This window comes from Ochotona curzoniae, unplaced genomic scaffold (genome assembly GCF_017591425.1).
Source record: "Ochotona curzoniae isolate NIBS_2020 unplaced genomic scaffold, NIBS_Ocur_1.0 contig_4148, whole genome shotgun sequence".
In the NCBI taxonomy this organism is placed as follows: Eukaryota; Metazoa; Chordata; class Mammalia; order Lagomorpha; family Ochotonidae; genus Ochotona; species Ochotona curzoniae.
Window position 1 is genome coordinate 500040 of NW_024466146.1, and position 23967 is coordinate 524006.

General features: G+C 42.6%; 1 protein-coding gene across 2 annotated transcripts in view; it reads left to right on the top strand.

Annotated features, from left to right (window-relative positions):
• CDK15 (cyclin dependent kinase 15) overlaps positions 1-23967 on the top strand; it is a 78542-nt gene that overhangs the window by 33261 nt on the left and 21314 nt on the right. For both annotated transcript variants that reach the window (XM_040984401.1, XM_040984402.1), the window contains exons 9-10: positions 4329-4422; positions 11931-11994. In XM_040984401.1, the coding sequence (XP_040840335.1) occupies positions 4329-4422; positions 11931-11994 (158 nt within the window). The remainder of the gene's footprint in view (positions 1-4328; positions 4423-11930; positions 11995-23967) is intronic.

Consider the following 23967-nt stretch of genomic DNA (forward strand, 5'->3'; position numbering starts at 1 on the left):
TCAGATGGATTTATTTTGGTACACAAGGTCCTCTGTTCAGCATGGACTTCAGACAGCTGCTAGATTTAGGACTGACAGAAACCTAACCCCGTCTTTGAAATACTTCACCATCAGGTTTCTTGCTGCAAACTTCCAGATAGAAAAAATGACCCAGGGAAGAGCAAATGGAAATGCTTTGGCCCTGTCATAGATTATGTTGTTCTGAAGTCATTTCAGCAGTGAAAAACAAGAGACACTTCCAGTTTTCCCAACATTTTTCTATGCTCTTTGCACCTCTGAGAAGCCTCAAGCTCCTGAGACTGGGAGTTTATTTTCTCCCCACCAGGGATTGCCTAAGGAATCTGAGGAATCTTCTCTCCTCCGGAAGGATTTATTCATACTTAGAATAGAGAAAAAGTTAGGAATAGAGCCAGAACAAGCAGCAAACACGTAAACTGTTTTCTCTAGCTTGACTGAAGAACCACAGTTAGAGAATAAATTGACCCAGCACATCCCTCCTTTCTGGAAGCATTCGGTGTTTGATGCCATCTGTGTTTTTCCCATGTGTGTGAAGTTCCTCTGCATCTCTCTGGGGTGCCCCCGGGTGTCACCACCGAACAGAAATCCACCAAGAAGCCCGAAGACATGAAGGGTGAGGAGAGCCATAGGAATGAAGATTCAAGAACAAAAGACAAGAATAAAAGGAAATAGGAGTTAGCTCCCTATCTGAACGTAGATGTTAAGAATATTTAAAATGTTTGCTAGCTGGGGTGGGCAAAATAAATGGTAGACACATGACTTCTAAAGAAACAACAACAACAGGAAAGACAGTTCCTGAAAACAAACTTTAAAAACAGGGAGATGAATTGGATAGCTTATAAAGCACCATGCATACATCAGGAAAATGTTCTTTTATTTTTCAAATGTACATTGTGCAGATTTGTTTTGTTACCAGTGCACCGATTTTTATGGTACTTATGGGTAGTCTAGTTCTGAAATACAGCTGGCTTGAGAATTTTGTATGTCTTGGGATTGGAAGGCACACCACCCTCTCCTCAAATACACAGACTCAGTAAGATAAGGAACATTTCAACCTGCTCCAAAATGCAAATAGAGAATTTCAACCAAATAACACTTCATCTCTTTAAGAACAAACATTTTGTGATATTTTACGGTATCTGTGTGATGGCCTAAGTATTGCAGTGCTCACCAATGTATTTCACATGATTTTGTACAGTGTTCTAGTGGCACAGAAGACAGAAGACACTGTGAAACTGCACAGTGAAAGCTTTCCTTCTTGGCTCACCCGGCCAACAAGGCACTGTGAGAAGGCAGCAGACCTTCTCTAGATTACAAAAGCTTGGGGAGCAGGGCAAGTGGCCCACAGGCTCTTTGGCGTTGACTTTGAATGCCTTGAAGCATTTAAAGTAGCAGTTTGAATGGTTCTAGTAGTTTGTAAGCCTCTGGGGTTTCTGGAAGGGGTTGGGGAACTAGATGGAGAGTTTGGTTTAGGTTTTTAAAAACCAGTATACTTCCAGCTCTACTTCATAAACAAGGCACAAAACAGCAACACACGCGCTGCAAAATGAGAGGATCTGAGGGTTTTTCAAGTGTACATGGAGACAGCATGAGTATTGTCACCACAGAGAGGGCTCCCAGTTTCTCCCTGACTACTGCAGGGAACCACAATGGTTCTGAACTTCTATTTTCCACATATTGTTTCATTTATACCTTTCATGGATGGTTGCTGCTTTAAAGACAGGAATCAGAAGGAACTCAGATGTTTGCATACAAGTTGCTGATTAAAATGCCAATCATTGTAAATAATGTCAATATTCTAATAATTCATCCCAAGAGACTCTTTGCCAAGTTTGTAAGTTAACGTTTGTCTGCACAAAATTCTGATACCTGGGAGAGGTGTTGTGGCACAGCAGGTTGAGCCACACTTGAAATGGCACACCCTGAGTGGGAGCACCTTTATAGAATGATACCCATAGCACTTCTGGTCCCTCCTTCTGCTGGTACTCATTCTAAGAGGCATCAGATCATGGGTCAAACAAATACTTAGTTCCCTGCTGCCTGGGTGGAAGACTTGGACTGAATTCCAGGACCCTGGCTTTGGCAGGACCCAGCCCTGGCTCTTGCATTCAGTGGAGGTGAACCAGTTCGTAGGAGATAGTCACCCTCTTCTCGTTCTCTCTGCTGCTCTGCTATCCATGGAGATGAAAGTAAATAAACACTAAAATTCTTTTATCACATCAAGATGTCTCTTGTACAGCAGAGTTAATAATTTTAAAAATATATATAACCATCGTATCCAAATTGGCTTGTAAAGCTGTCTGGTATCTTTGTTGACACAAGTCTAAGAATAAGCCAGTTGATTATGTTCAAACCTAACAGTAGGTCATGAAAATAAATTTTGTCTATTTCAGCACAATAAAATATAGATTTAAATCTTCTTTTGATGTATATTCTGTCTCCAAACCAGAAACAAGATATACAAATTATTTTTAAACTTAATTGTCAGGAAGTCTTCTTTCCCCTATTTAATCAATGAAAAGCCAATTAAATAGCATGTATCTATAATCAGATTGAAAGAGTAAAAATTCATCATGTATCATAAACAAACATGAATAATGTGGAAAATCATATTCCAAATGAAACTGATAATAAATATTTAGTAGTTTGGTCATCTACACCAAAATGTCTTACCTAGATTTTCTTCTTGTTTCTGTCATGTAAGAGTGGTGAGCTGAGTTAGAGAGTTAGTGGAATTCTGTATTATGGTGAAAGGCATTTGGTATTAAAAAAAAAATCTTTTGGAAAGTATTGGACCATGGGATCACCTGAACCATCTTTAATACTCAAAACATTTTCAACAGTTTTCAAAATGTGCATTATTACAAATCTAAATCCCACTCCTATCCATCCCTTGAGAAAGCTCCTTCAGCCTGACCATGTAGGAAGGAAGATGCGTAGGGCACACCGTGACATTCAGCTTCAAATGGATGCTTTCTGTGAAGTCTGATGCATCAGGAGTCAGTCAGGCTGAAGTTGTGAACAGAGCTGCTGCAGCACAAGTGTGAACATCAAAGGCGGCAGCACCACAACTTGCAGAATGGTGTCAGTGACTCGGAACCAAATGGCGGGGGAGAAGGAGTGAGTCAGACATGTACAGCTACGTTCCTGCAGTGCCAGCTGAGGAGCCTAGCACTGATGACTGGGTTCTTTTACAGATGATTTTAAGAAATGCTGCACTGCCAGACTCTGAGTATTGAGAAGGATACTGTGGGTAAACACGATATCAATGAGTCTGAGTCAAATCCTAAACACGAAAAGGCTTCAGAACTATCTCAACTAGCTCATTTCCCTCAGTGTTCCATGTTGTATTTTGTACGTCCATGATGATACACGATAAAATGACCTCTAGTTAAATTTATAATGTATTCAATAAATGTAAAATAAATACTCTGGCAATTTCTATTTGCTGGATTTGTATGTGTAAATTTAGAGATGATAATCTTTTATTTTTTAAGAGAAATACAGAGGAAGAGAGAAAGATCTTCCATATGTTGGCTCACTCCACATATGCGCACATCAAGCAGGGCTGGGCCCAGTCAAGGCTAGGAAACCAGAACTCCATCTGGACACTCATGTAGGTGGCAGGAACCCAAGAATATGAGCCATCACATGCTACCTTGCAGGGCGTACATGAACAGAAGGTTGAATCAGAAGCAAAGTCAGGATTTGAACTTGGGCATCCTGATATAGATACAGAAATCTCAAGTAACATCTTACCGCGCCATATGCCTATTCCAAACATTAAAAAATTTAATTGACACAAAATCATAGGACATACTTATGGAATGATTTACAGGTTTTTAGAAATTTTCTTGATGATACACAAAATAATGATGCCTCTTGTAGTAATAGCATCTTTGACTAAGTGAGAAGTGGTATATAGTTTAGGGATTCAGTATCTTCCCCTCTTATAAAATAGAGAGTTCATGAGCTTTAATGGTGTAAAATGTATACTAACTACACAAGAGGTCTTTAAAAAGCTCATAGAAAATGAGTATCATCAGAAAGTTTTCATGGATTTCTTTGCTTTCACCAAAATAAATTTCTAATTCTATTTGTTTCTTTTTCTTTCTCAAGAGTCCTCATATTGTGTTCCATTTAAACCAAAGGTACAAGCCACTCAATTATTTTCACCCAAGATTCTAGTAGCATGTGGCCCCTATTTAACAATCCTTCAGATATTTCTCAGACTGGGGAATGCTGCTGGCTAAGTTTTGCATACCTGATCTCCTTGAAAGCATTACATTGACTCTTGTTTCCTGTGGCAGGGGTGCAGGATGCATCTTCATTGAAATGTTCCAGGGTGAACCTCTGTTCCCTGGGGTTTCCAACATCCTTGAACAACTGGAAAAGATCTGGGAGGTAAGAGAAGAATGTCTCTTCAGAAAAGGAAATATCTACATTTTGAATGTTGAATTAAATTTGTCTCAGGGTGGAGTACAGTGGTCCATCTGCTTTGGGATATTGAACCACATCCAATATGTGTTCGTGGATGGACACTGATGTTTGCCACAGGTATAAGCACCTTAGGGATGAGAGACCTATTCTGTTTATCATGCTCATCTACAACCAAATTGTGAAGCTGTCATGGTGTGTGTGTGTGTGTGTGTGTGTGTGTGTGTGTGGTCTCCTTTCTTTACTGTTTATCCCTACTTCATCTGCACTATGACATGCTTTGCTTTTATGTTCCTTAAGTAAAACTATAGTCACATTACATATTTCCTTTTCTTGGAGATTTGTATTATGATAAAACATACATAATGTAAACTTTAGCACTTTAATAACTGTTAAGTACACAGTGCACTGGCATTAAAAGATTCACAGTGTTGTGCCCCCATCCCTGCCAGCATTTCCAAAACCTTGAGCTCCTCCCAAAGAGTTGTTGTCTCTCAGCAAGCCATAATTCCCCTTGTCCTCTAGCCCAGCCCCCTCTACAGACCTCTCCACCACTTCCCATTGCTGTGAACTTGCCTGTTGCTTGTGCCTCCATGTAAGAATTATACCACACTGGTCTTTCTGCATCTGACTTGCCTCACACAGCATCACACAGGCTGAAGGATGTGTCAAGGTGCTTAAAGTGTGCAAGGATAATCTCTTCCTACCTTGGATCGTGATCCTTGTCCTCTGCCTCAAATGAAATGCATTGTGTGCAAGCAAGATATTTTAGAAAAACCAATCACTGATGTTGCGTTTCCTTTTGGAAACATGGGGGTACAATGAGGGAACATGGGCCACACTGGGAAACAATCACCAACTCAAAAGATGCCTTTCAAATTTCAAGGCTTTTTCTTAGAATCCCTGCAAGATAGAGAAATGTTCTCATATCATATGGACAGATGCCATGACACCACCTGTTATCCTAATGTTAAGATTTTATAGACAAGCGGACAAGCCACTTTCTCATTAAATTGCTCAAGTGATGTGGTCTCCTTGGGCTTCAATTTTCCCTTCTGTAAAATGGGATTGGTGGTCCTGGCCTTCTGAGCTTGCTGTGAGAACAAATGCATCACCAGCTGCACATTCCGTAAGTGCTTCATGAATGTTGGCTTTGTTCCTCTCTCATGTAAATTGGTGCAGGGGTGACTCAGGAACCTAAATGCTCACAAGTATTATCTGATATTAAACACTCAGTTGTTCTGTTCTGCATGTGGCAGCGTTATTTCTTCCTCACAATACAGCAAGCACAATTAACACTGTCTAGAGTCACCCTCCAATGGCCTTTGACTCAAGGGAAGAATTTTTCTTAAGCGATTTAATCAGGGAACAATATTCAACAAGGCATTCAACATTTACAAGTACCTTACATGTTCTTATGAGTGACCACAAGGCACAGAGAAAAGCAAGAAAAAGAAAAATTATGATCTGTACTTTCAAGTGTTCAGTATAAAAACAAGATGGCTAAAGCATGAGAAAATGCATGTGAAACAAATGCAATCCACTCACTATGTAAAAGGATGCATGTATAGATGGTTAATATAAATCATAATGTTGAAGATGTGCCTGAGGCAGGCCTAGCACAGTAGCTTAACGGCTGAAGTCCTCATCTTGCACATACCAGGATCCCATATGGATGCCAGTTCTATTTCTGCCGATCCCGCTTCCCATCCACTTCCCTGTTTGTGTCCTGGGGAAGCAGTTGAGGATGGCCCAAAGCCTTGGGACCCTACACCCATGTGGGAGACCCAGAAGAATCTCCTGGCTCCTGGCTTTGGATTGGTTCAGCTCTGGCTGTTGGGGTCACTTAGTGAGTGAATCAGTAGATGGAAGATCTTCATCTCTGTCTCTCTTCTTCTCTGTATATCTGACTTTGCAGTAAAAATAAGTAAATCTTAAAAAAAAATTGTGCCTAGGCTATTCAGAAGGTAGCATATTTGAAAAGAATGTATCTGTGTGTGAAGAGTTGTATGTGAACTTATTTTTTGAATGCTGTGGGCTTAGAAAAGCAGTCATATTACAGCGCTCTGCATTTAGCATAGCTGTAGAAATCACAGGACTGAAAGCACAGGCTGAGTGATCTGATGCCTTTCCTGTTCTTAGTTTAAGAGTTTCCAGAATTGGTCTTGATAACTGACACTGACCTCAAAGATAACATAAAGAATTCAGTTAAGTGAAAGGATTGAGCTTGAATCTGGACCTAAAGGGCCAACAAACAAAAGCATACGTGTCTGACAAGTCCTTCCCTGCCCCTACGTTCCCCTTGATTGTTATCTTCATCACGCTGCAGTAAATCAAAGGAACTTAATTTTGTTGTTCATGAAAGCACATTACAAATGTGAAATATGTAAACATGTAGGAAGTAGCACAGGCCTGAAGGCTGGATTTATGAGTTCTGAACGCAGCTCTGAGGTAGAGCAAGCCTCGTAACCCACCTCACCAACAGGACATTGTGATTTCTTTGAGTAAAATGTAAGGAAATATTGTAGCTGCTGTCATTTTCCATCATGATGAAAGGGCATTTCCAAAAGCTTATGAAAGGTGGAATTAAAAGAGAATTTTATTCGAGGGTAAAATATATATTTTTTTCTTAACATTGCTATCTTTATTGTCCTGCCCAAACAGTGAACAGAGGGTGAGTAATACAGACACACAGGGACCATGCTCAAGGGCCACCTTTCCTCGGAGTCTGTCCATGGGGAGGCTGAGGGTTGGAGTGCCAGAGTGAGGGTAAAATATTTTTAAATCCATGTAGTTCTCCCTTATCACACATTTACCAGGAACTTTTGGGAGATCTGTCATATTCTATGCTGTTCATTACTTTTCCCCTAAAATTATTTTTCAAGTTGACAAAACTCATATAGCTCATTTTTTACTTTAAAGTACCGCAAAGAACTACTTCTATATTACTTAGCTATTTAACTGAGAAGACCAAGTAAAAGAGAGGCATTTTCCATCTGCTCACTCAATCCCAAAATGGCCACAACAGCCAGGACTGGGCCAGGTCAAAACCAACAGCCAGAGATTCCATTCAGGTCTGCCATGTAGGTAGCAGAAGCCCAAGTATCCAGACTATGTCATCTACTGCCGTCCCAGTTTCACTAACAGGAAGCTGGATGGGAACCACTACTCTGATATGGGATGTGTGTATGGTAAATGATGAGTAGCTCTCTGAGCCACAGAACCAGCTGCAGCCGACTCTGTGTTTACAGACATCAGGAGGTTGGCTTTATTACATCTCATTTTTGCATGATTCCATTCAAGCTGGTAGAGACCCCTGTTTTGTTTTCTGTCTGTAATGCCACAATCTGAAGACAAGGTGAGATAAGCATACCCGACCCCACTGCATCTCAAGCATGTCAGAATAATTCTTTTCTAGTCCACAGCCTGGTGAATGGCAAGTGCTAAACAATAACAGTACTTGTGTTTTGTTTACCTGTAGAAGTACAGCATGGTTGTCACTGGCACACCTTACCAAAACTCCAACCAGGACAAAATCTTTTGAGTGCCTGTGAGAAGAGAACTGTCAAGGAGGGACTCTATAACTTCAGACTCATGTCGTTTGCTTTTCCCAATGTGGCAATAACATCCCTGAGTAGTTTTACCAAACCCAAGCTCACACAAGGTTATGATAGAAATGCAACAGAGGAGAAAAGCATTGTGGGAGGAATGGCATCACTAATATATTTAACCATAGTTAATGACCTCATCTGTCACATTTACTGACGTATTTAATAGCATCAGATGTCTAGAAGCTCTATCCACGTTGCTGAGTTTTGCATCTGCCTAACAGTTAAGCTTTGGATCCAGGCTGATTTTTTTTTCTTTGTGATGGACAAATAAAAGCTATATGTATTAAATGCAACATGATGCTCTGAAATGAATATGCACTGTGCAGTGGCCAAATCAAAGAAATTAGCATAGGCATCACATTACATACTTGACAGTTTTCTATGGTAACAATTCAAATCAACTGTATTAGTCATCTCCAAGAATACAATCTCTTGTCATTAGCTACAGTCACCATGTTGAACAACAGGTGTTTTAACTTACTCCTCCATTTCCTCCAATTAGCATCTCCCAAAATACCAGCCTCTAGTCACCGCCATTCTGTTCTCTATACCTGGGATCCAGTCTCGTTAGCTTCCAAATACAAGTGAGGTCACAAAGTATTTGTCTTCCTGTCACTTGCCTTATTTCACTTGATAGTGTCTTCCAGGTTCATCCACGTCCTCACAAAAAACAGATTTCCTTCTATGTGCACCACATTTGCTTTATCCATTCAAGATCTTTGATGGACATTTAGGTCAATTCCATTGCTTGATGATTGTGAATAATGCTGCAGCAAACATGGGAGTGTAGATATCTCTTCAACATACTTAATTTATTTCCTAGCACCCCATGCCTGGTATGTGGAAAGTGCAAAATCATACGAATGTATTTTTTTTTATTTGAAATGAAGAGAGAAAGAGAGGGAGGAGAGAGAAATCTTCTATCTTCTGAATCACTCTTTCAGTTCCCACAACAGTCAGGCTGGGCCAGGTTGAATCCAGGAGCTCCAAACTTCATCAGATTCTCCCACCTGGATGGCAGGGACCCAAATACGCTTTTCAAGGTGAGCATTAGAAAGGAGTTGGATTAAATGCTCAGGAACCAACCTATCTGACATGGAATGCAGCCATCACGAAGAGTGTCTGTGCTATGGCACCACACACCCACCCTGAGACTGCACTCATTTCCATTTGCATCAGTAACACAATGGGATTCCTGTCATCCTCATCTCTGTTAAAGCCCAGCAGCAGCTGCCAGTGACGTGATTTCATGGTGGTCCTATTCTGCATTTCTCTGATGATTAGTGAGGAGCATTTCCTGAATTTAGGGGTCCATCATGCTACTTTGCTCTTTTAAAAATGGAGTTAATTGTTTTCTTGCTGTTGCATTGAGTTCCCTGTATTTCTAGATGTATGGTTGGCAAATATTCTCTCCTGGCCTAGAGCTTGTCTCTTTGTTCTGTTATTTCTCTTGTACAGATTTTTATTGATCCCATTGGTCCATTTTTGCTTTTGTTGCCTGTGAGTCAAGTTGGAAGAGTAAACGAGTAACTCTCAAATAGCTTCCAAGTTTGTGTTTTACTAAATGCAGTCATCACAGATGAAAATGGAAAGTTATTGCAGACTCAAGGGGTTTTTATGGAGGAGTTGCTTCTTAGAAAGCATTAAATCCATTCCGAATCTCCCAGCCTCTTAGTCCAGTGTCCTCAACATTTATCCTGAGATCCCATGTTCAGGAATCAACTTGTAATTAGGAGCCATGAATCTTTTTTCTTCACCCTCCTCTCAAATGCCTCTGTGTGTGTGTGTGTGTGTGTGTGTGTGTGTGTGTGTACACGTGTGCATGCGCGCCAACATCTTACCATTTTCAGACCTCCTCTACTTGGGTCCCTTCTATCACTGTGGGAGACCAGTATGGAATTCCTAGGAGAGCCCTAACTGGTGTGGGCATTTAGGAAAGTGAGCCAGCCAATGGAACTCCTCTTTCTGTTTCTATGTCTTCCATGTAACATCAAAGCAAATAAATACCTGTTCAATCTAATTCTTTCAATAACCAATTGTGTTTTTTTGGTAATTATTCCTGGATTCAGTTCCCAAATCACGATAAGCTATGCAAACTTTAAATCCATTAATCAAAATGCCTTTAGTTTCCATTCTAATAAAGGCAAATAAACAGCCCCTCTAACCTGCTGTGGTTGCAAACACAGCACTCACCGGCTGCTTTTTAAAAGCCTTCAGGGAGGGAATAAATCAATGATTTTTGGTTTCCAGTTTCCCAGACAGTGAACAGGAGATTTAGTCCTTTTCTCAAGTGAAGAATAATTCAGTAACTTTCAAATCGAAACTGCAACTCGAATTTCCAAATAAGGTATTTTGAATTTCATTTGAACTTTTAAAATTCTCTTATGCTTTTAGCATATGATGTTGTAAGTAAATAATTCTGGAACCCATTGTGTCGACATTAATAAAACACATTGCAAAGTAGCCAACAATTCCTAGAGCCTTCACCTTAGAGAAAACAAAGATGTGGTTATTGCTTTCCTATGTTGTTTCCTCTTTTCTTTTATACAGGTACACATGAGTCACACCTCCTTGTTGACATGTGCATCTGTACAAACACATCAGCTGTTCCCATTCAAAAACAGAAATAACCTTCCTTTCCCAAGCATCTAAACCACACACTGCCTTTTCAGTTTGTTTAGAGAGGGGATCAAAGAAGCAAGGTTTTACTGGGTGTCATGGTTTTTATTATATAAGATAGTACTTCAATGTCTTTCATTTAAGGAGAAGCTCAACAGGAACCGAAAATTATTATGCCTCTCAGTCAGAGGCAGGCTGCTACATTCCCATCCTGGATTCCTTATTGATTGTATTCGCAGGCCCTGTCAGGCCATTGACTTTCTGCCTTAGAAACTGGGCCAGCCTCCACAGTCTGTGTTCTATGTGCGGATCCAGTGCACTTTCTGAGACATGTCTCCAAAGAGTTATATGGAGATAATGTTTCAAAGAAGAGCTTTGTTATAGAGGTGTAATGAAAACTACTGGTGTTTTACTGGTATTCCCTCAAATGAGGTGGCTCCCAGATAGCAGTGTCCATGAGCTCTTATAATTGTCTTAAAGAATGGTAAGATGATGCCTACAGGGAAATGCATGGTGGCAACTCCATCTAGAATCTGAGCTGCCTGGCTTTCTATTCTAAGCGATGGTTCACACAACATCTTAATTAAAAACTAGAGCTTCAGTTTGGTAAACCAGAATGTAGGCCAACTCTTTTTCAAGTGATGTGAACATGATAATACACTAGTGAAAAACCAATACCATATTCCAAGTTGCTGCCCACAGGGAGAACAAGCAGAAGAGGTGAATTTGGTGGGAAGGACTCAAGTTAGCTTTAGGGTCATTTTTAGCTGACATTCCACTGCCTAAAGGTCAGTAATCTGAATCCCTTTTAATGTGAGCACATCAGGGAACAGCTGAGTGCCCATGCTGAGGCATAATTTAAGCTGTCAAGTGTCTTCTGTCAATACAGATCTGGTCGTCTTATGTCAGGCAAAGGGACAGTCATTCCTGCTTCCTCAGATCCCTAATTCCCAACATGATATCCTAATGCATGGTGACTGCACAAGATTTAGGGAAATTACTTTAGGCAGAGATGTTCAGTCTTTCTCAGGATTACAAGTACATTAGTGGAGACACAGGTAGAGGCATACACTGGAGGTTTGCCAACCAACTACAAATGTTGGAAATGGTAAAGCTTTCTCCTCATTTACATGAGCTGATGTCATGGGACACATACCTGTTTCCTTCTCACTCCCTCCCTTACCTTTCCTATATGTCACCATATCTGCCCCTCACTTGTCTTTGTCTTTCTTTGGTTTTTGATAGGTGTTGGGAGTCCCTACAGAAGATACCTGGCCTGGAGTCTCCAAGCTACCTAACTACAACCCAGGTAATACTAATGCAAGCTTCTGCATGCTCCAAGAATTAGCAATGGAAAGAGGGCATTGACCACACAGATGGTTCTTGCAATGAGGACCCAATAGCAAAGCGAGATCCAACTGGGTTTCCAGATTCTGACATTCCCTTTTATGTGAAGCATTCTGAAGTAGTAGTTGAGGTTAGATTGGTTCCCCAGTTCTGTGAAACACAAGTAACAAGCTAAAAATGAATCTGCAATGACTCTACTGTGAAATCCACATCCATTTCCAAATACCCATTGGCTCCAAAGAACAACTCACAAGATGATCTCACTTTTGAGCCCCAAAATTATCACTGGGTTTATTTTCTAGATTATTGAGCCTCATAAAGTATGAAAGAAAACCTAGTGCAATAGAGGGTGGGTAGAGCTCCCCATTCCCTAGGACAAGCCAGGGTTGATGTCTCTAGAATTTTCTTTCCAAGAGTTCATCAGTTTCCTCTAGACTTGGTCTGCCACACATTAGATTCTCTGAGACCAATCGTGGGAAGCAGATTTGTAAGTTTTGGAAGTGCTACTCATGGGGAAGTCTTTGAGAATTTGTCCCAAGAGTCAGATTCCCCAGTGGTCACATTGACGATAGTGAGGCAGAAGGAAGAAGACAATCAAATAAGCCACAGGGTGAAAGACCATATCAGAAGCTGGAGCAGTAAGTGAAGGCCATGCCCAAGCTGGACTCTCAGTTGGCAGGATAAAAGGAGAGATAGAAGGGTCCTGATAAGAACCAGATTAGGATGCATGAGCCCCAAGCCATATTTACTAGTCTGTAAATGATTGTATTGTCACAACACTTCAAATAGAATCCTCCAAAACTGTTGTCTTTACTAACTTTGGTATGAGGGTTTCCTAGCAAGTTTCCAAGTGAGCAAGAAATTTAAAGATGAAAGCATTGATTGAAGAAGAAAATAAAAGACATAGGGAGCTGAAACATTTTTCTTCTTTTCTCCTGCCTCTAACATTTTTGCTAAAGCAGCCATACATTGGGATCCTGTATCTTGAACTAGTCGAAGTTAAGGAAAACTCTTCTGAGATCTAGCAACTAACTGTAAAGTTCTTTGAGCCTCTTTGCAAATGGTTGTACCCACTGTTCAATGGCCTTTAACAGTGGGGTCAGTTACGAATGGTTTACCATCCCTAGCTATTTTGCTTGAATTTAAAAGTCAGAAAAAAAAATTCCTCATTTCAAAAGACTTGAATTACACATTTTTTATTTGCTCTGAGCTAAAACAAAAGTCATGTTCTGGTAGAAACTGTGGTCCAGCCTACAATAGCTCCTGTCTCCAAATACCCTGGTTTGTAGAACAACCTGGTTCCTGCCTGCCAGTACTTCTTCCCATCTACTCCACTCTCCATCTGGGTGAAATGGCAAGCTTTTCATCCATGGGCTTCCTAACAGGAATGCAGGCAGAAGGTTAGGGTGACAGATTGGGCTGGAAAAAGCCATGTGGATAGTGTCAAAGCAAAGCTATCATTGGGAGCATATGCTGTTTTCCAAGTTTCAAATATTTGGGTTCCAGGTTGGTCCAGGCAATAAATGATTCTTAATACAGAATGTTCTGGTGAGAAAAATAGTGGTAGAAACCTGGATAGAATTGGATTCCAATAAAATAAATAGATTCTGTTTTTCATTTTACTCTTATTTCCATGTAATGTGCACATTTCCATTTATTTAAAAATTCTGTATTATTTTTATAGTAAAGATTTACTCAACTCATGTAAGTTGACATTTTGGAGCACTAACTCTCTGCTAGATGCTATGCAATGACACTGGGACTACAGGGATGGATGTGGAGGAATTCTGGTATCTCACAAACTAGGGTTTGGGATTCATTCATCCATACTTATAAACCAGTTTTTCTGTTTCTGAGGTGCTCAGTTGTAACCCCTGCTTCTGTGGGACTCAGGAAGCTTGTGGTATGAGCCAGGTTGAGTTCATAAAAGAAAGGGAGTTGTAACCTGAGCCACCACCAAAAAAAAATCTAACCATAATTATGAATCTTAGAAGTCCAGCATGCTTTGGCCACAGGGTCAGCACCATTGGTAAGTCACTCATAAGTCTGTGGTTCAAAAGGGCCAGTAATATCTGTGTTCCAAGAGCATCCCCTGTGTCAATCATGATTCTTTGTGCGGATGCTGCCCCATCCACTCCCATCCCTGTGCTGTGGCTGATGCTGCCATACATTTAGATTTCAATAATTAAGGAGAACCAGAGAGGAGATGGGAGTCAGAGCAAAGGTCACAGGTGCCACTTGTGTTAACACCATTCTGGACAAGCTTTCTTTGCCTAGCTTTTCCGGACTAAGTAGTGGAGTCCTCCGCCCGTCAAACTTGGAATTCGGCTGATACAATTTTGAGGGAACCTTTAGGACTTAGAAATTCAGAGATTCATCCCCTCCGTCATCTCTAGCATTGTTGGGACTCGATCCAGGAGAACAGTATCGCATCTGTTGATACAGGGTTTTTTAAATCACCTGATGCTAATCTAGCTGCACAAGTTTTTCTGATGAGTTACTTATTTCCTTGGGAGCTCTGAGAAGCAGGTTTTCTAGCCCTCAACTCAGATGCAGGTGCCTGATGCAATCTGGGTAAGGTGACTGAGGTATAACTTTAGAGGCTCCCCCTTCCTTCCATCCTGCCTAGCTTCCTTCTGTCCTTCCTTCCCTCTCCACTGCCCCCTTCTTTTCTCCCTTGCTCTCTTTTCTTCTTCCCCACTCCCCATTCTAAACCAGCCAGCTGAGAACTCTGTGTCCTCCACTTCAAAGGGCCAGTTGTCTTATTTTGATGTGGGCAGATTGAGAAGTAGGCTTTGAAAAGTAAGCTTTTTTTTTTTTTGTTTAATCTTTTCTCCTGGGATAACTTTCAGAGCAATATATCCAAGTGTCAGTGAGGGGGTTCTGACGAGCACAGATTCCCAGACTCTCAGCAGGATCATTCTCTAACAGAAATATAAAAGTGAAATATTAAAAACCCTGGAACGTGAACTCCATCTGCAGAGTAGCCAGTGTCTTCTTGCCTGTTCGCACCATGGGAAAAAAAAAGATCTTGAAAAAAGAGGGAGGAGAGAGAAAGTGCTTTGAGTTAGAGGTTTACAGGTTTAGTAGAGCATAGTAACATCCCCTCAAAGAAGTGGGTGTTGCTCTGTGACCCCCCAAAACGCTCCTCCTTTGACTCAGCCGCCAAAACACTCACCCTCCCTGGCAACACACCCCCTTTTCACACGCGAACCAAGGCGCCCCTGATTGGTTCAACAATAAACTGGTCACACTTGCTAAAGGGCTGCCATCTTTCACACAATTAGCCAAGACACATTTATCAAACTGGCGGGGAACTGGGGCTGCCCTGGCCATTTCTGTGGGGGGAAGGGAAATAGTGCTAGTGATACTCGAGAGAGACCACAGGAAGTCAGAGGGAAATCCACCATCAGGAAGCCTGCAAAGGTTCGAGTCCCAGCTGCTCCCATATCCTGTGATGTCCTGGCTTTGTGGCCCAGAAGACTCTCGAAGCTTAGAGCACATGGAATGTTCCTTTTAGGCTAACAGGTACCAAGACTAGGACCAGCCCATGGTGTGAATTTTAATGACAGGTCCCTATTGACACTTTTCCAAAATTCCTTCAGTCTTTTTGGCTCTCCTGTCCACACCCAAGAAAATGCACAAGGTAATCACTCCCCTTTTTGAGGCTCAAGCACCACTGGCCATGCGGTGTGGGATTCTCCAGGTAGGCAGGCAGGAATACAGCACATGCATGCTTTATTTTCCCATGATGCAAACAGGCAAGACCCAAAGCAGAGCACCCATTGCAGTCATTGACAAGAAGGTGCTTACTGGCAAGGTGTTGCTCTTGAATTCAGCATTTGAAAGACATTAGCAACACTTCATTACAAGAGGGAAAAAAATATGTCAATGTGGGTGTTTTCATCAGCATGCTTTTTGACTTCTCCAATGAATACTGTTTGCACAAATTTTCCCCAGTGGCAATCAGATGGGGCCTTGGAGACCAGTTCGCTACAGAACTGTGCAGAGCTTTGAAGGGCATCAGCTAAATATTTAGACATTTCCCGGCTAAAACGCAGAGCGGCCTCACCCCTCGGAAGGCCGCCCCGTCCCTGGCTCATTAGACTCCAAGCTCCTGTGATAAAGACAGACTTTTCTTCTGCCCCCACGATCACAGCCCAGTTGTGGTTTGTAATGTGTCATTGATTGTTTCATCTGACTCCTCTGGCTCCCCTGAAAGGGCCTGTCGTGGCTCTGTTTGCTTCCTTAAACACGGTTTTTTGAAAGCGCTCACGCTGTGTGCTCAAATCCTAGCATTAATGTACTGCTGAGTTCATTTCACCACACTCAAAAGCGCTGAGTTTAAATCCCTCTCAATTCCATTCGAGGCACCAGAAGACTTTATCCTTCCCCACTAATGGTTCCAAGTTTACATCTAGATACTGGGGGTCAAGGACAGGAGAGGATTTAGAAATAACAGGGCATGACATTAGTCAATGCGTTTGCCAAATTGGCAATTAGTTCCCAATGTGCGTGCAAAGCATTTTATTCCTGCTCTTTGATGCTTGTTCCCATAGAGGAGGGTGCAGGATCCACTGAGGCCTTCCAACTTTTAAAGAAATATCTGCTGAAAATCATGCCTGATTGGTGACATGAGCTCAGCTGCAGGGAGGCATCCGGGATAATCCTCGTTCTTTCAGTCCCAGGGAAAAATGCTGCACACTGCAAATTTTGCGCGGGAAGAACTTAGTGGAAATCAGAAGGCAGAAAAGCCATGGAAAAGCCCTGTGGGGATCTCACCAGCAGTACTCCAAGTGGCTGGCCCGCAGATCCTGGCCCTGCAGGCTTTTTCAGCATGCCTGCTTTCCCAGCTTCTTGCCACCAGGTGGAAGCAAGAAATAACAGGGATGGAACATGGGCATTAGCATTCTACTCACAGCCATGCATCCTCACCCAGGAAAGGTCTTGTTTTGACTTTAAAATCAGTGTGAAAAGTTTCCTGTCTAATCTGCTATGAGACAGGTGATGATTAAAATCTAACATGATCATCTTCCTGAAGGGACTATGATGTTTTGGAGTGGCAGGATCCAGAATCATGTCTCCATGTGTTTGCTATGAAACCTGTCTGCGATCTGAGTAAGGACTCTTAGCTTGGATGAGGGTGACAGCTCCATGGGGTGAAGTTAGGGAAAAGAGACTGAGAATCTTGCCTTTGACAGCGCGGGTAACTTCTATATGTAATGGCAGGTGCAAGCATTGCTTTGAGGTCCAGGCAAAGGTTCGGGGAGTGAGGGGGTGCTGTGGAAGAGGGAAAGGTTTGGGGCAGTTACTTAGTTCACAGCTCCCCAATCTTCAGGACAAGGAAGATGCTATCATTTCAGAAACATCTCCCTATGGGCCTAGCCCACGATATACAACAGGGCTGATCTGCTGTTTCATGCCTTGCTAGCAGGTGTTATGCCAATCCCCAGATGAGGCCATTAATGCTTTTCGAACAGGCTCAGGCCAAGGCAGTTCCCACTGGCAAACCCCAACACTCCCCTTCCATTCGGGCCACATCCCTCTTTCTTACCTTGCAGAGCAATCCTGAGAAAGAAGCAAATCGGTGTAGCTGCATTTGCCGCTGCAGAGTCCCGCACTCAGGTGGCTCCCTGCTCTGTCTTGTATCCACTCTGAACATTCTATTGCTCAGGCGATGCACATAGGGTAACACTGAGGCTCTTTTGCTTTCTTTGTATTTTGTGCCTTTGGCAATCTTGGCCACCCTCTGGCCATCAGGCTCACCTCTTGCTGCCAGCATTTGACTTTCATTGTGGCTTGCATGGGACTGGACTCCCATATCACGGCAGCCAACCCCAGCCTCCTGACACTGACCCATGACAACGGAATGCCTATTAGAGCTGCCCCTTGTCTGGTAAAGGGCCATGCTCCCAGCACCTGCACTACTGCCAGACGGCTGCCCACCTGCGCTCTCCATGTGCCACCTAGTGGGTATCCAGTAAGGGCTCCAAAGGCTCAGCATGTTACCATTGTTTATTTCACCAAACAGGGGAAGGTAGGAGGAAGGCTGGAGATTTCCACAGAGCAAACCTGGCCACTTCTAGTGCCTCTAGCATTCTGTACATGCTCCCCTGACTGGCACATTAATGGGTACTCAGTAGATGTTTGCCCAATGAACCAATAACTAGGAATTCTGGTTCCAGATGTACCCTCTAAGCCTAAAAATTCTGGTTCAGACAACTTTACCAAGGAAGAACATGTAAGTTATTCACTGTCACTGGGTGATAATAGTTACTATGTATTAACCAACTATGCATTAGTCACTCTACATACATTGTTACTTTGAGTCCCAAAACCTTGTCAGAAAGAGACAATATCATCATCCCAAATCACTGGTGAGAAAGTTGAAGACTTTGAGCAGTCTGTGTCATATCTCTGGTCACCCAGCCAGGAAGTGGCCACCCAGAAAACATATAGGCCTGTTAGACTCCAAGGTGAAGTGTGTGGCGGTATTCCACACTGCCTAGACAATCAAAGGACAACCATAATGACCTGGTTGTTAAAATCAAGCCCTAGACTGGAGCCTTGCTAAGAGCACACATTTTCCCATCTTGGGCCTCAATGACTGTGCTTTGCCATCTGTGAGCTGGGTGGCATGCTTCTGGAAGACTGAGTGAGTGCAGTGCCCTCCTGGGACTCCAGCAGCCCTCCCTTCCCACAGCTAAGGAGCTACTGGGTCTTAGCAGCTGGATTGGGCTTATTACTCTCTTGCTTCTGGAATGCTGCTGAAAGTTCCTGTTTATTAAACCTTCTCTCCCCACTCCCTATCAGTCAGTGAAATTAACTAAGATACACAACCCACTCTCATCTTCACTGATTGTTTCTTCCAGTTTCAACATTAATTTTTAGTTTCCCCATCTTTAATTTTTTTGGTGACAATTATAAATTTTTTTTATATTTTTTATATTTTTTTTAAATTGGAAAGGCGGATATACAGAGAGGAGAGACAGAGAGGAAGATCTTCCATCCAATGATTCACTCCCTAAGTGAGCGCAATGGCCGATGCTATGCCAATCCGAAGCCAGGAGCCTCTTCCGGGTCTCCCACATGGGTGCAGGGTCCCAAAGCTTTGGGCCGTCCTCGACTGCTTTCCCGGGCCACAGGCAGGGAGCTGGAAGGGAAGCGGGGCTGCCGGGATTAGAACCGGCCCCGTATGGGATCCTGGGCATGCAAGGCGAGGACCTTAACCACTTGCGCCACTGCGCCGGGCCCCAATTATAATTTTTTTAAATGAGGAGGAGCCAATGAGCGTTCTGAAGATTGGGGAAAATTGCAAGTGAGTGAAAACAGGGAGCAAGCATTTTTTTTTTCCTAAAGTATGACCCTGCTAACTTATGTGATATTTTATGTATCCATTTGAAAAATAAACTGCTAAACAAAAATAAAGTAAAAGTTTGAGAAGAAGCCCAGTGGTATTGAGGGTCATGCCACAGGCCTAAGTCAGGGGCTCCTGCCCTGTCTTCACAGCCAATGCCTTGCATGATCTGCCTCTGGAAGAGGTTGAGCAGGGCACATGAGTGAGACATCTGGAGTAACTTTGATATTTCTCCCACATTTCATTGAGAAAGCAGTGAGACAGAGACAGAGATCGCTCATGTACCATATTGCTCCCGAAATGCCCACAGTAGTCAGCCCTGAGTCGGACCAAAACTAAGAACCCAAAACTTAATCTGGTTCTCCCAAATGGGTGGTAGGAACCCAGGTATTTGAGCCATCATCTGCTGCCTCCTAGGGTACACATTGACAGGAAACTGGAATTGGAGCTGGAATTCAAGTCAGACACGCTGATGTAGAATGCCAAGTACCTAGGTACTTGTATTGTGCCAAGTGCCTGCCCCTGCTTTTACATTGTAAGAGTAAGATTCCATGAACTTCCTTCATTTGTATTTATCACCCACCCATCAACCTGTTATTCTCTCAGCAATATTTAGTGACTGGTAGGTGCTAAAGAGTAGGGTAGGCAAGCAAAACACAGCATGGATTCCTGGCTTTAAAGAAGACAACCCCAGAGACTCTTAGGAACAGGGGGTCAGGGCTCAGAGGGGAGGCCCCTTAATTTGAGGAATGTGGGGATGGTTTTGAGAGGAGAAGATGTGAGCTGGGACTCCACACTTTTAGAGGAAGATGACTGGAATAAAATGGATTTCTCCAAATAAGCAGAAGAAGGACTCCCCAGACGAAAGAGTAGATCCAGAAGAGCAGGAAAGCAAGGATCTCATTACTTGCCATCCGGCCCCAGGGGTACACGCTAAGAAAGGCATCATTAGGTAACTCTCACTGTTATGTGGATATCATAGATTGAACTTAGCGTGATGATGTAGGCCACTTGCTCTGCGTGGATTCATGATGCCATGAAGAGACGTGAGAGAAATGAGGGACAAGGCTGCTGCTGGCTTGCCATGGCACTTTCTCTTATGGATAACTTTGTCTTTCAAATAGAAGGCATACATTCTAAAATCAGTGATACAGAGTAAATACACAAACCAGTTACACAGTCATTTAGTTTCATTATCAAGTATTAGGTATTGTGTGTGCTGTTTTTTGTATGACTGGCAACACAATGAGGTTTTTGGTTTTTTTTTAAACACCAGGACCACCACAAGCAGGACAATGTAATGTGCTGTGATGTTTAGACCACTATGATGTCATTAGTCCACAGCTCCATTTCCATTTTGTTGGGTTGCTGTTATATACTTAATGTATCATTGACTAAAGCATCATTGAACACATGGCCATATATTTGATAATATACAAAGCAAATGAATTGCTCAGGTCAACTGCCATGTTGGCTTTGTACTAGGCCATTTCTGGAGATGAACCCAGAGAGGTAGACAGGAACCAGATTGGAAAGCTTTTGGTAATCATCCTAATGATTTGGACTTCCACATATAAGCATAGAGGAGGCACAGTGTGGCTTGTTACAGGTTATAAAATGACAGTTTAACCTTAGAAAAAGTTGCTGGAAGATTCTGTGTGGAATTGAATTGATAATAGTTGAGATCAGAAGCCATGTGGTAATACTTTAAAAGACAGAGAGCCACCACTAGCACAGTGACAGTAAGTGGGGAGAGAAGGGGATGAATCTAAAAAGCGAGTAGGAGACGCTCAGTGGGCAGTTGTGACCAGTTGCATCTGAGGTGTGAAGAGGAACCATCTTTGATGGGTGAGAACTTGACAGCACCATTTATTGTGATAGAAAAGAAAAGGAGAAGGAACTGATTCACAGGGCAGGTAGTGAGTACTCTGTAAGATTTCAACAGAGAAATTGATTATCTTTAGGACCACCACATGGAGATACCTCAAAAGCCACTACAAGAGGTCAGTGTACAAATACGCAATCAGATGTCTGCTTAAAGAGGTATTTGAAGCCACAAGTGTGAATTTAGATGCCCAGGGGAGAGTGCTTAGAGAAAGGGGAGAAAGCCTGGATGGAACCCTGGGGAATAAGTATTGATGAGCCAAGCAGAAGAAAAGAAATCTTAGGAAACTGCAAAGAAACAGTCAAAGGGACTAAGAAAGGCCAGGATATAATAATCAATAATAATGTTGGGGAAATCATAGCACCATAGACTCACTGGAAAAAGGCCAGGAACTACATATGGTAGCCTTTACATAAGTGGACACTTTAAAAAGTTCATGGAAAAGTGGAGTTCTAAAATGTGCTCATTTTTGATACAAAATATTTTTTAAATGCAAGTAGATTTTTTTGTGATATGCATTTTTGTGCATGCTTTCATGACCCATGGTATATGTCGAGTTGGCATGACAGGGGAGATGTCAAATAACGCACCGTTAACTATGATAAACACACTGAAAAGCATACTCCGGCAATAGCTCAAAAAATCATCTGTTGCAGTGGACACATATACACTGTGACGCTGGCCTTGGAAAGGAGACCCCTGACTGTGCCCATCCACAGCTCCACCTCTCCTTCCTTACAGAGACTTTAGTCAGTGGATGAGACATTTTTCTCAGAAACTATGAGTTGCAGCACCAAACTCATATGCCAAAGAGCATCTTCCGTGAGAGCACTGCCCTTCAGAAGCCAAGAACGATCTATAGCCTGGCAGAGGCCACTTGGCCAGAGACTGAGGGAGCTTCTGTGTCAGTTCCTTGAGAAAGTGATGCCAGCTGCAGGGAGGGGATGAGTGTGTGTGTGTTCCCAGTAGGGTGAGCTGCAGGTGGAAGAGACAGAGCTACAGAGTTTTTGCAGTGCCATTTTAAAGTTACTACTTGAGATAGCAAAATGAGCCTAACAACATTATCAACTATTTAAATATATGGTATCTCAAGAATGCATTGTATTCAGGAAATTCCAGAGATGGAATTCAGTAGACTACACTACAAGATAACCTTGGGGTGATGGTGATCGTGGCAAGACTATAGCAACTAGAAAATGTTTTACCTTAAGCTAAGACTCAAAATTGTCCTGGGATGTTTTATCAATCCATCAACAAATCTCTATTGACTGTTACCATATGAGTCATTTGTGAAATGAGCTTTATTAAACATTTATGAAAAATGCACTATTTTTACAATGCTAGTACCCATTCCACCCTTGTCTTTATTTCATTCTGCTTCATTTGGAAATTAAGATGTTCTGCCTTTTTAGATTTCCTCGCCTCGTCCATAGTTTTTCCTGCCTTGAATTCCAACTGCACTCAAATGAAAGCTCTTTTAAAGAGAACTGCCAAGGGAGGAGAGGGAGAAAAGTCTGGTGTAATGATTTACTATCATCTTTGGAAGGAGAAGGGAAACAAACTACCTCCAGCCCTATTATTTTTAGAGCTATTAAAGCCAGAGGAGCAGCCTCCTCTTGAAATGGCGCTGTGTAAAATGCCTATCTGTTTGTGGATCATTCTCCCATTGATCGCTTGCAGCTTAACTACTGGGAAAAATCAATGGGAGAGAGTCAAGGTCATTCAGCAGCAGGCTATCTGCATCGGAGTGGGAGGGTGGCCACAAACAAGCCCTGGGCTTAGGCTCAGCCTCCCAGCAGCTCCCTGGTGGATCCTGCACACATCAAACCCCCGTTATCTCCGCTCATGTAGCTACAAAACAGATAGTGGAGGGCAAGGACAGCACAAATCTGCAGATCGCAAGCATGCAATCCCGAGTCCCAAATGCAGATCCTCCTGGGTCCCGGGCGAAAATATGAAAACAGATTTCCTCTCCCTGATGTTACTTCCTCATTCACATCCTTGAGCGACCTGTGCAGCACGTGTCAGACCCTGTGTTCCTTAATTTTCATTTTATTGAAGAACAGAATTCTCACAACAACCTCACTGGAGGAAAAGAGCCCCCAAGATGTGTGGTTGCTTGCGAGGTCTGGCCCTGCCCTTGCTCTGGGCCAGCCGTTTCTCTGTCTTAGCTCCTGCCTGAAAACATCTGGAGACCATTAAGGACAAAGTAACAGCACAGCAGCTAACCAATGCCTGGACCCTCCCCAGGTCCATTAAAATCAGGCACACAGGGGTGGAGCCAGGCCTGCCCTGCTTGTGCAAGTTCCCCAGGTGAGGCTCTTAGGCAGCTCTGGTTGAAAGCCACTGTTAGATCATGCTACTTTTGCAAAAATGAGAAGTATGAGCAGGAAGGGAGGAGAAGCCTGAGACTAACATCCATGGAGTGCCAGCCCCATGTGCCAGCTGCTCCATCTTCCCTAATCCTCCTAACGGCTAGGAAAATGAGTCCCATTTTACAGACTTGGAAACTTTCTCTGTTACTCAACCAGAGAGGTTAAGCGATGTTCTCCAAATCCCAGAGTTCATAAGAAGCAGAAGGGAAATCAGAGCCTGGGCATGTGTTTATGTTACTATATCGCTCCGCTAGGAAACACACCTCTCACCCACACACAGAACATACAGAACAAATTAAACCAGATTTCTAAGAACAG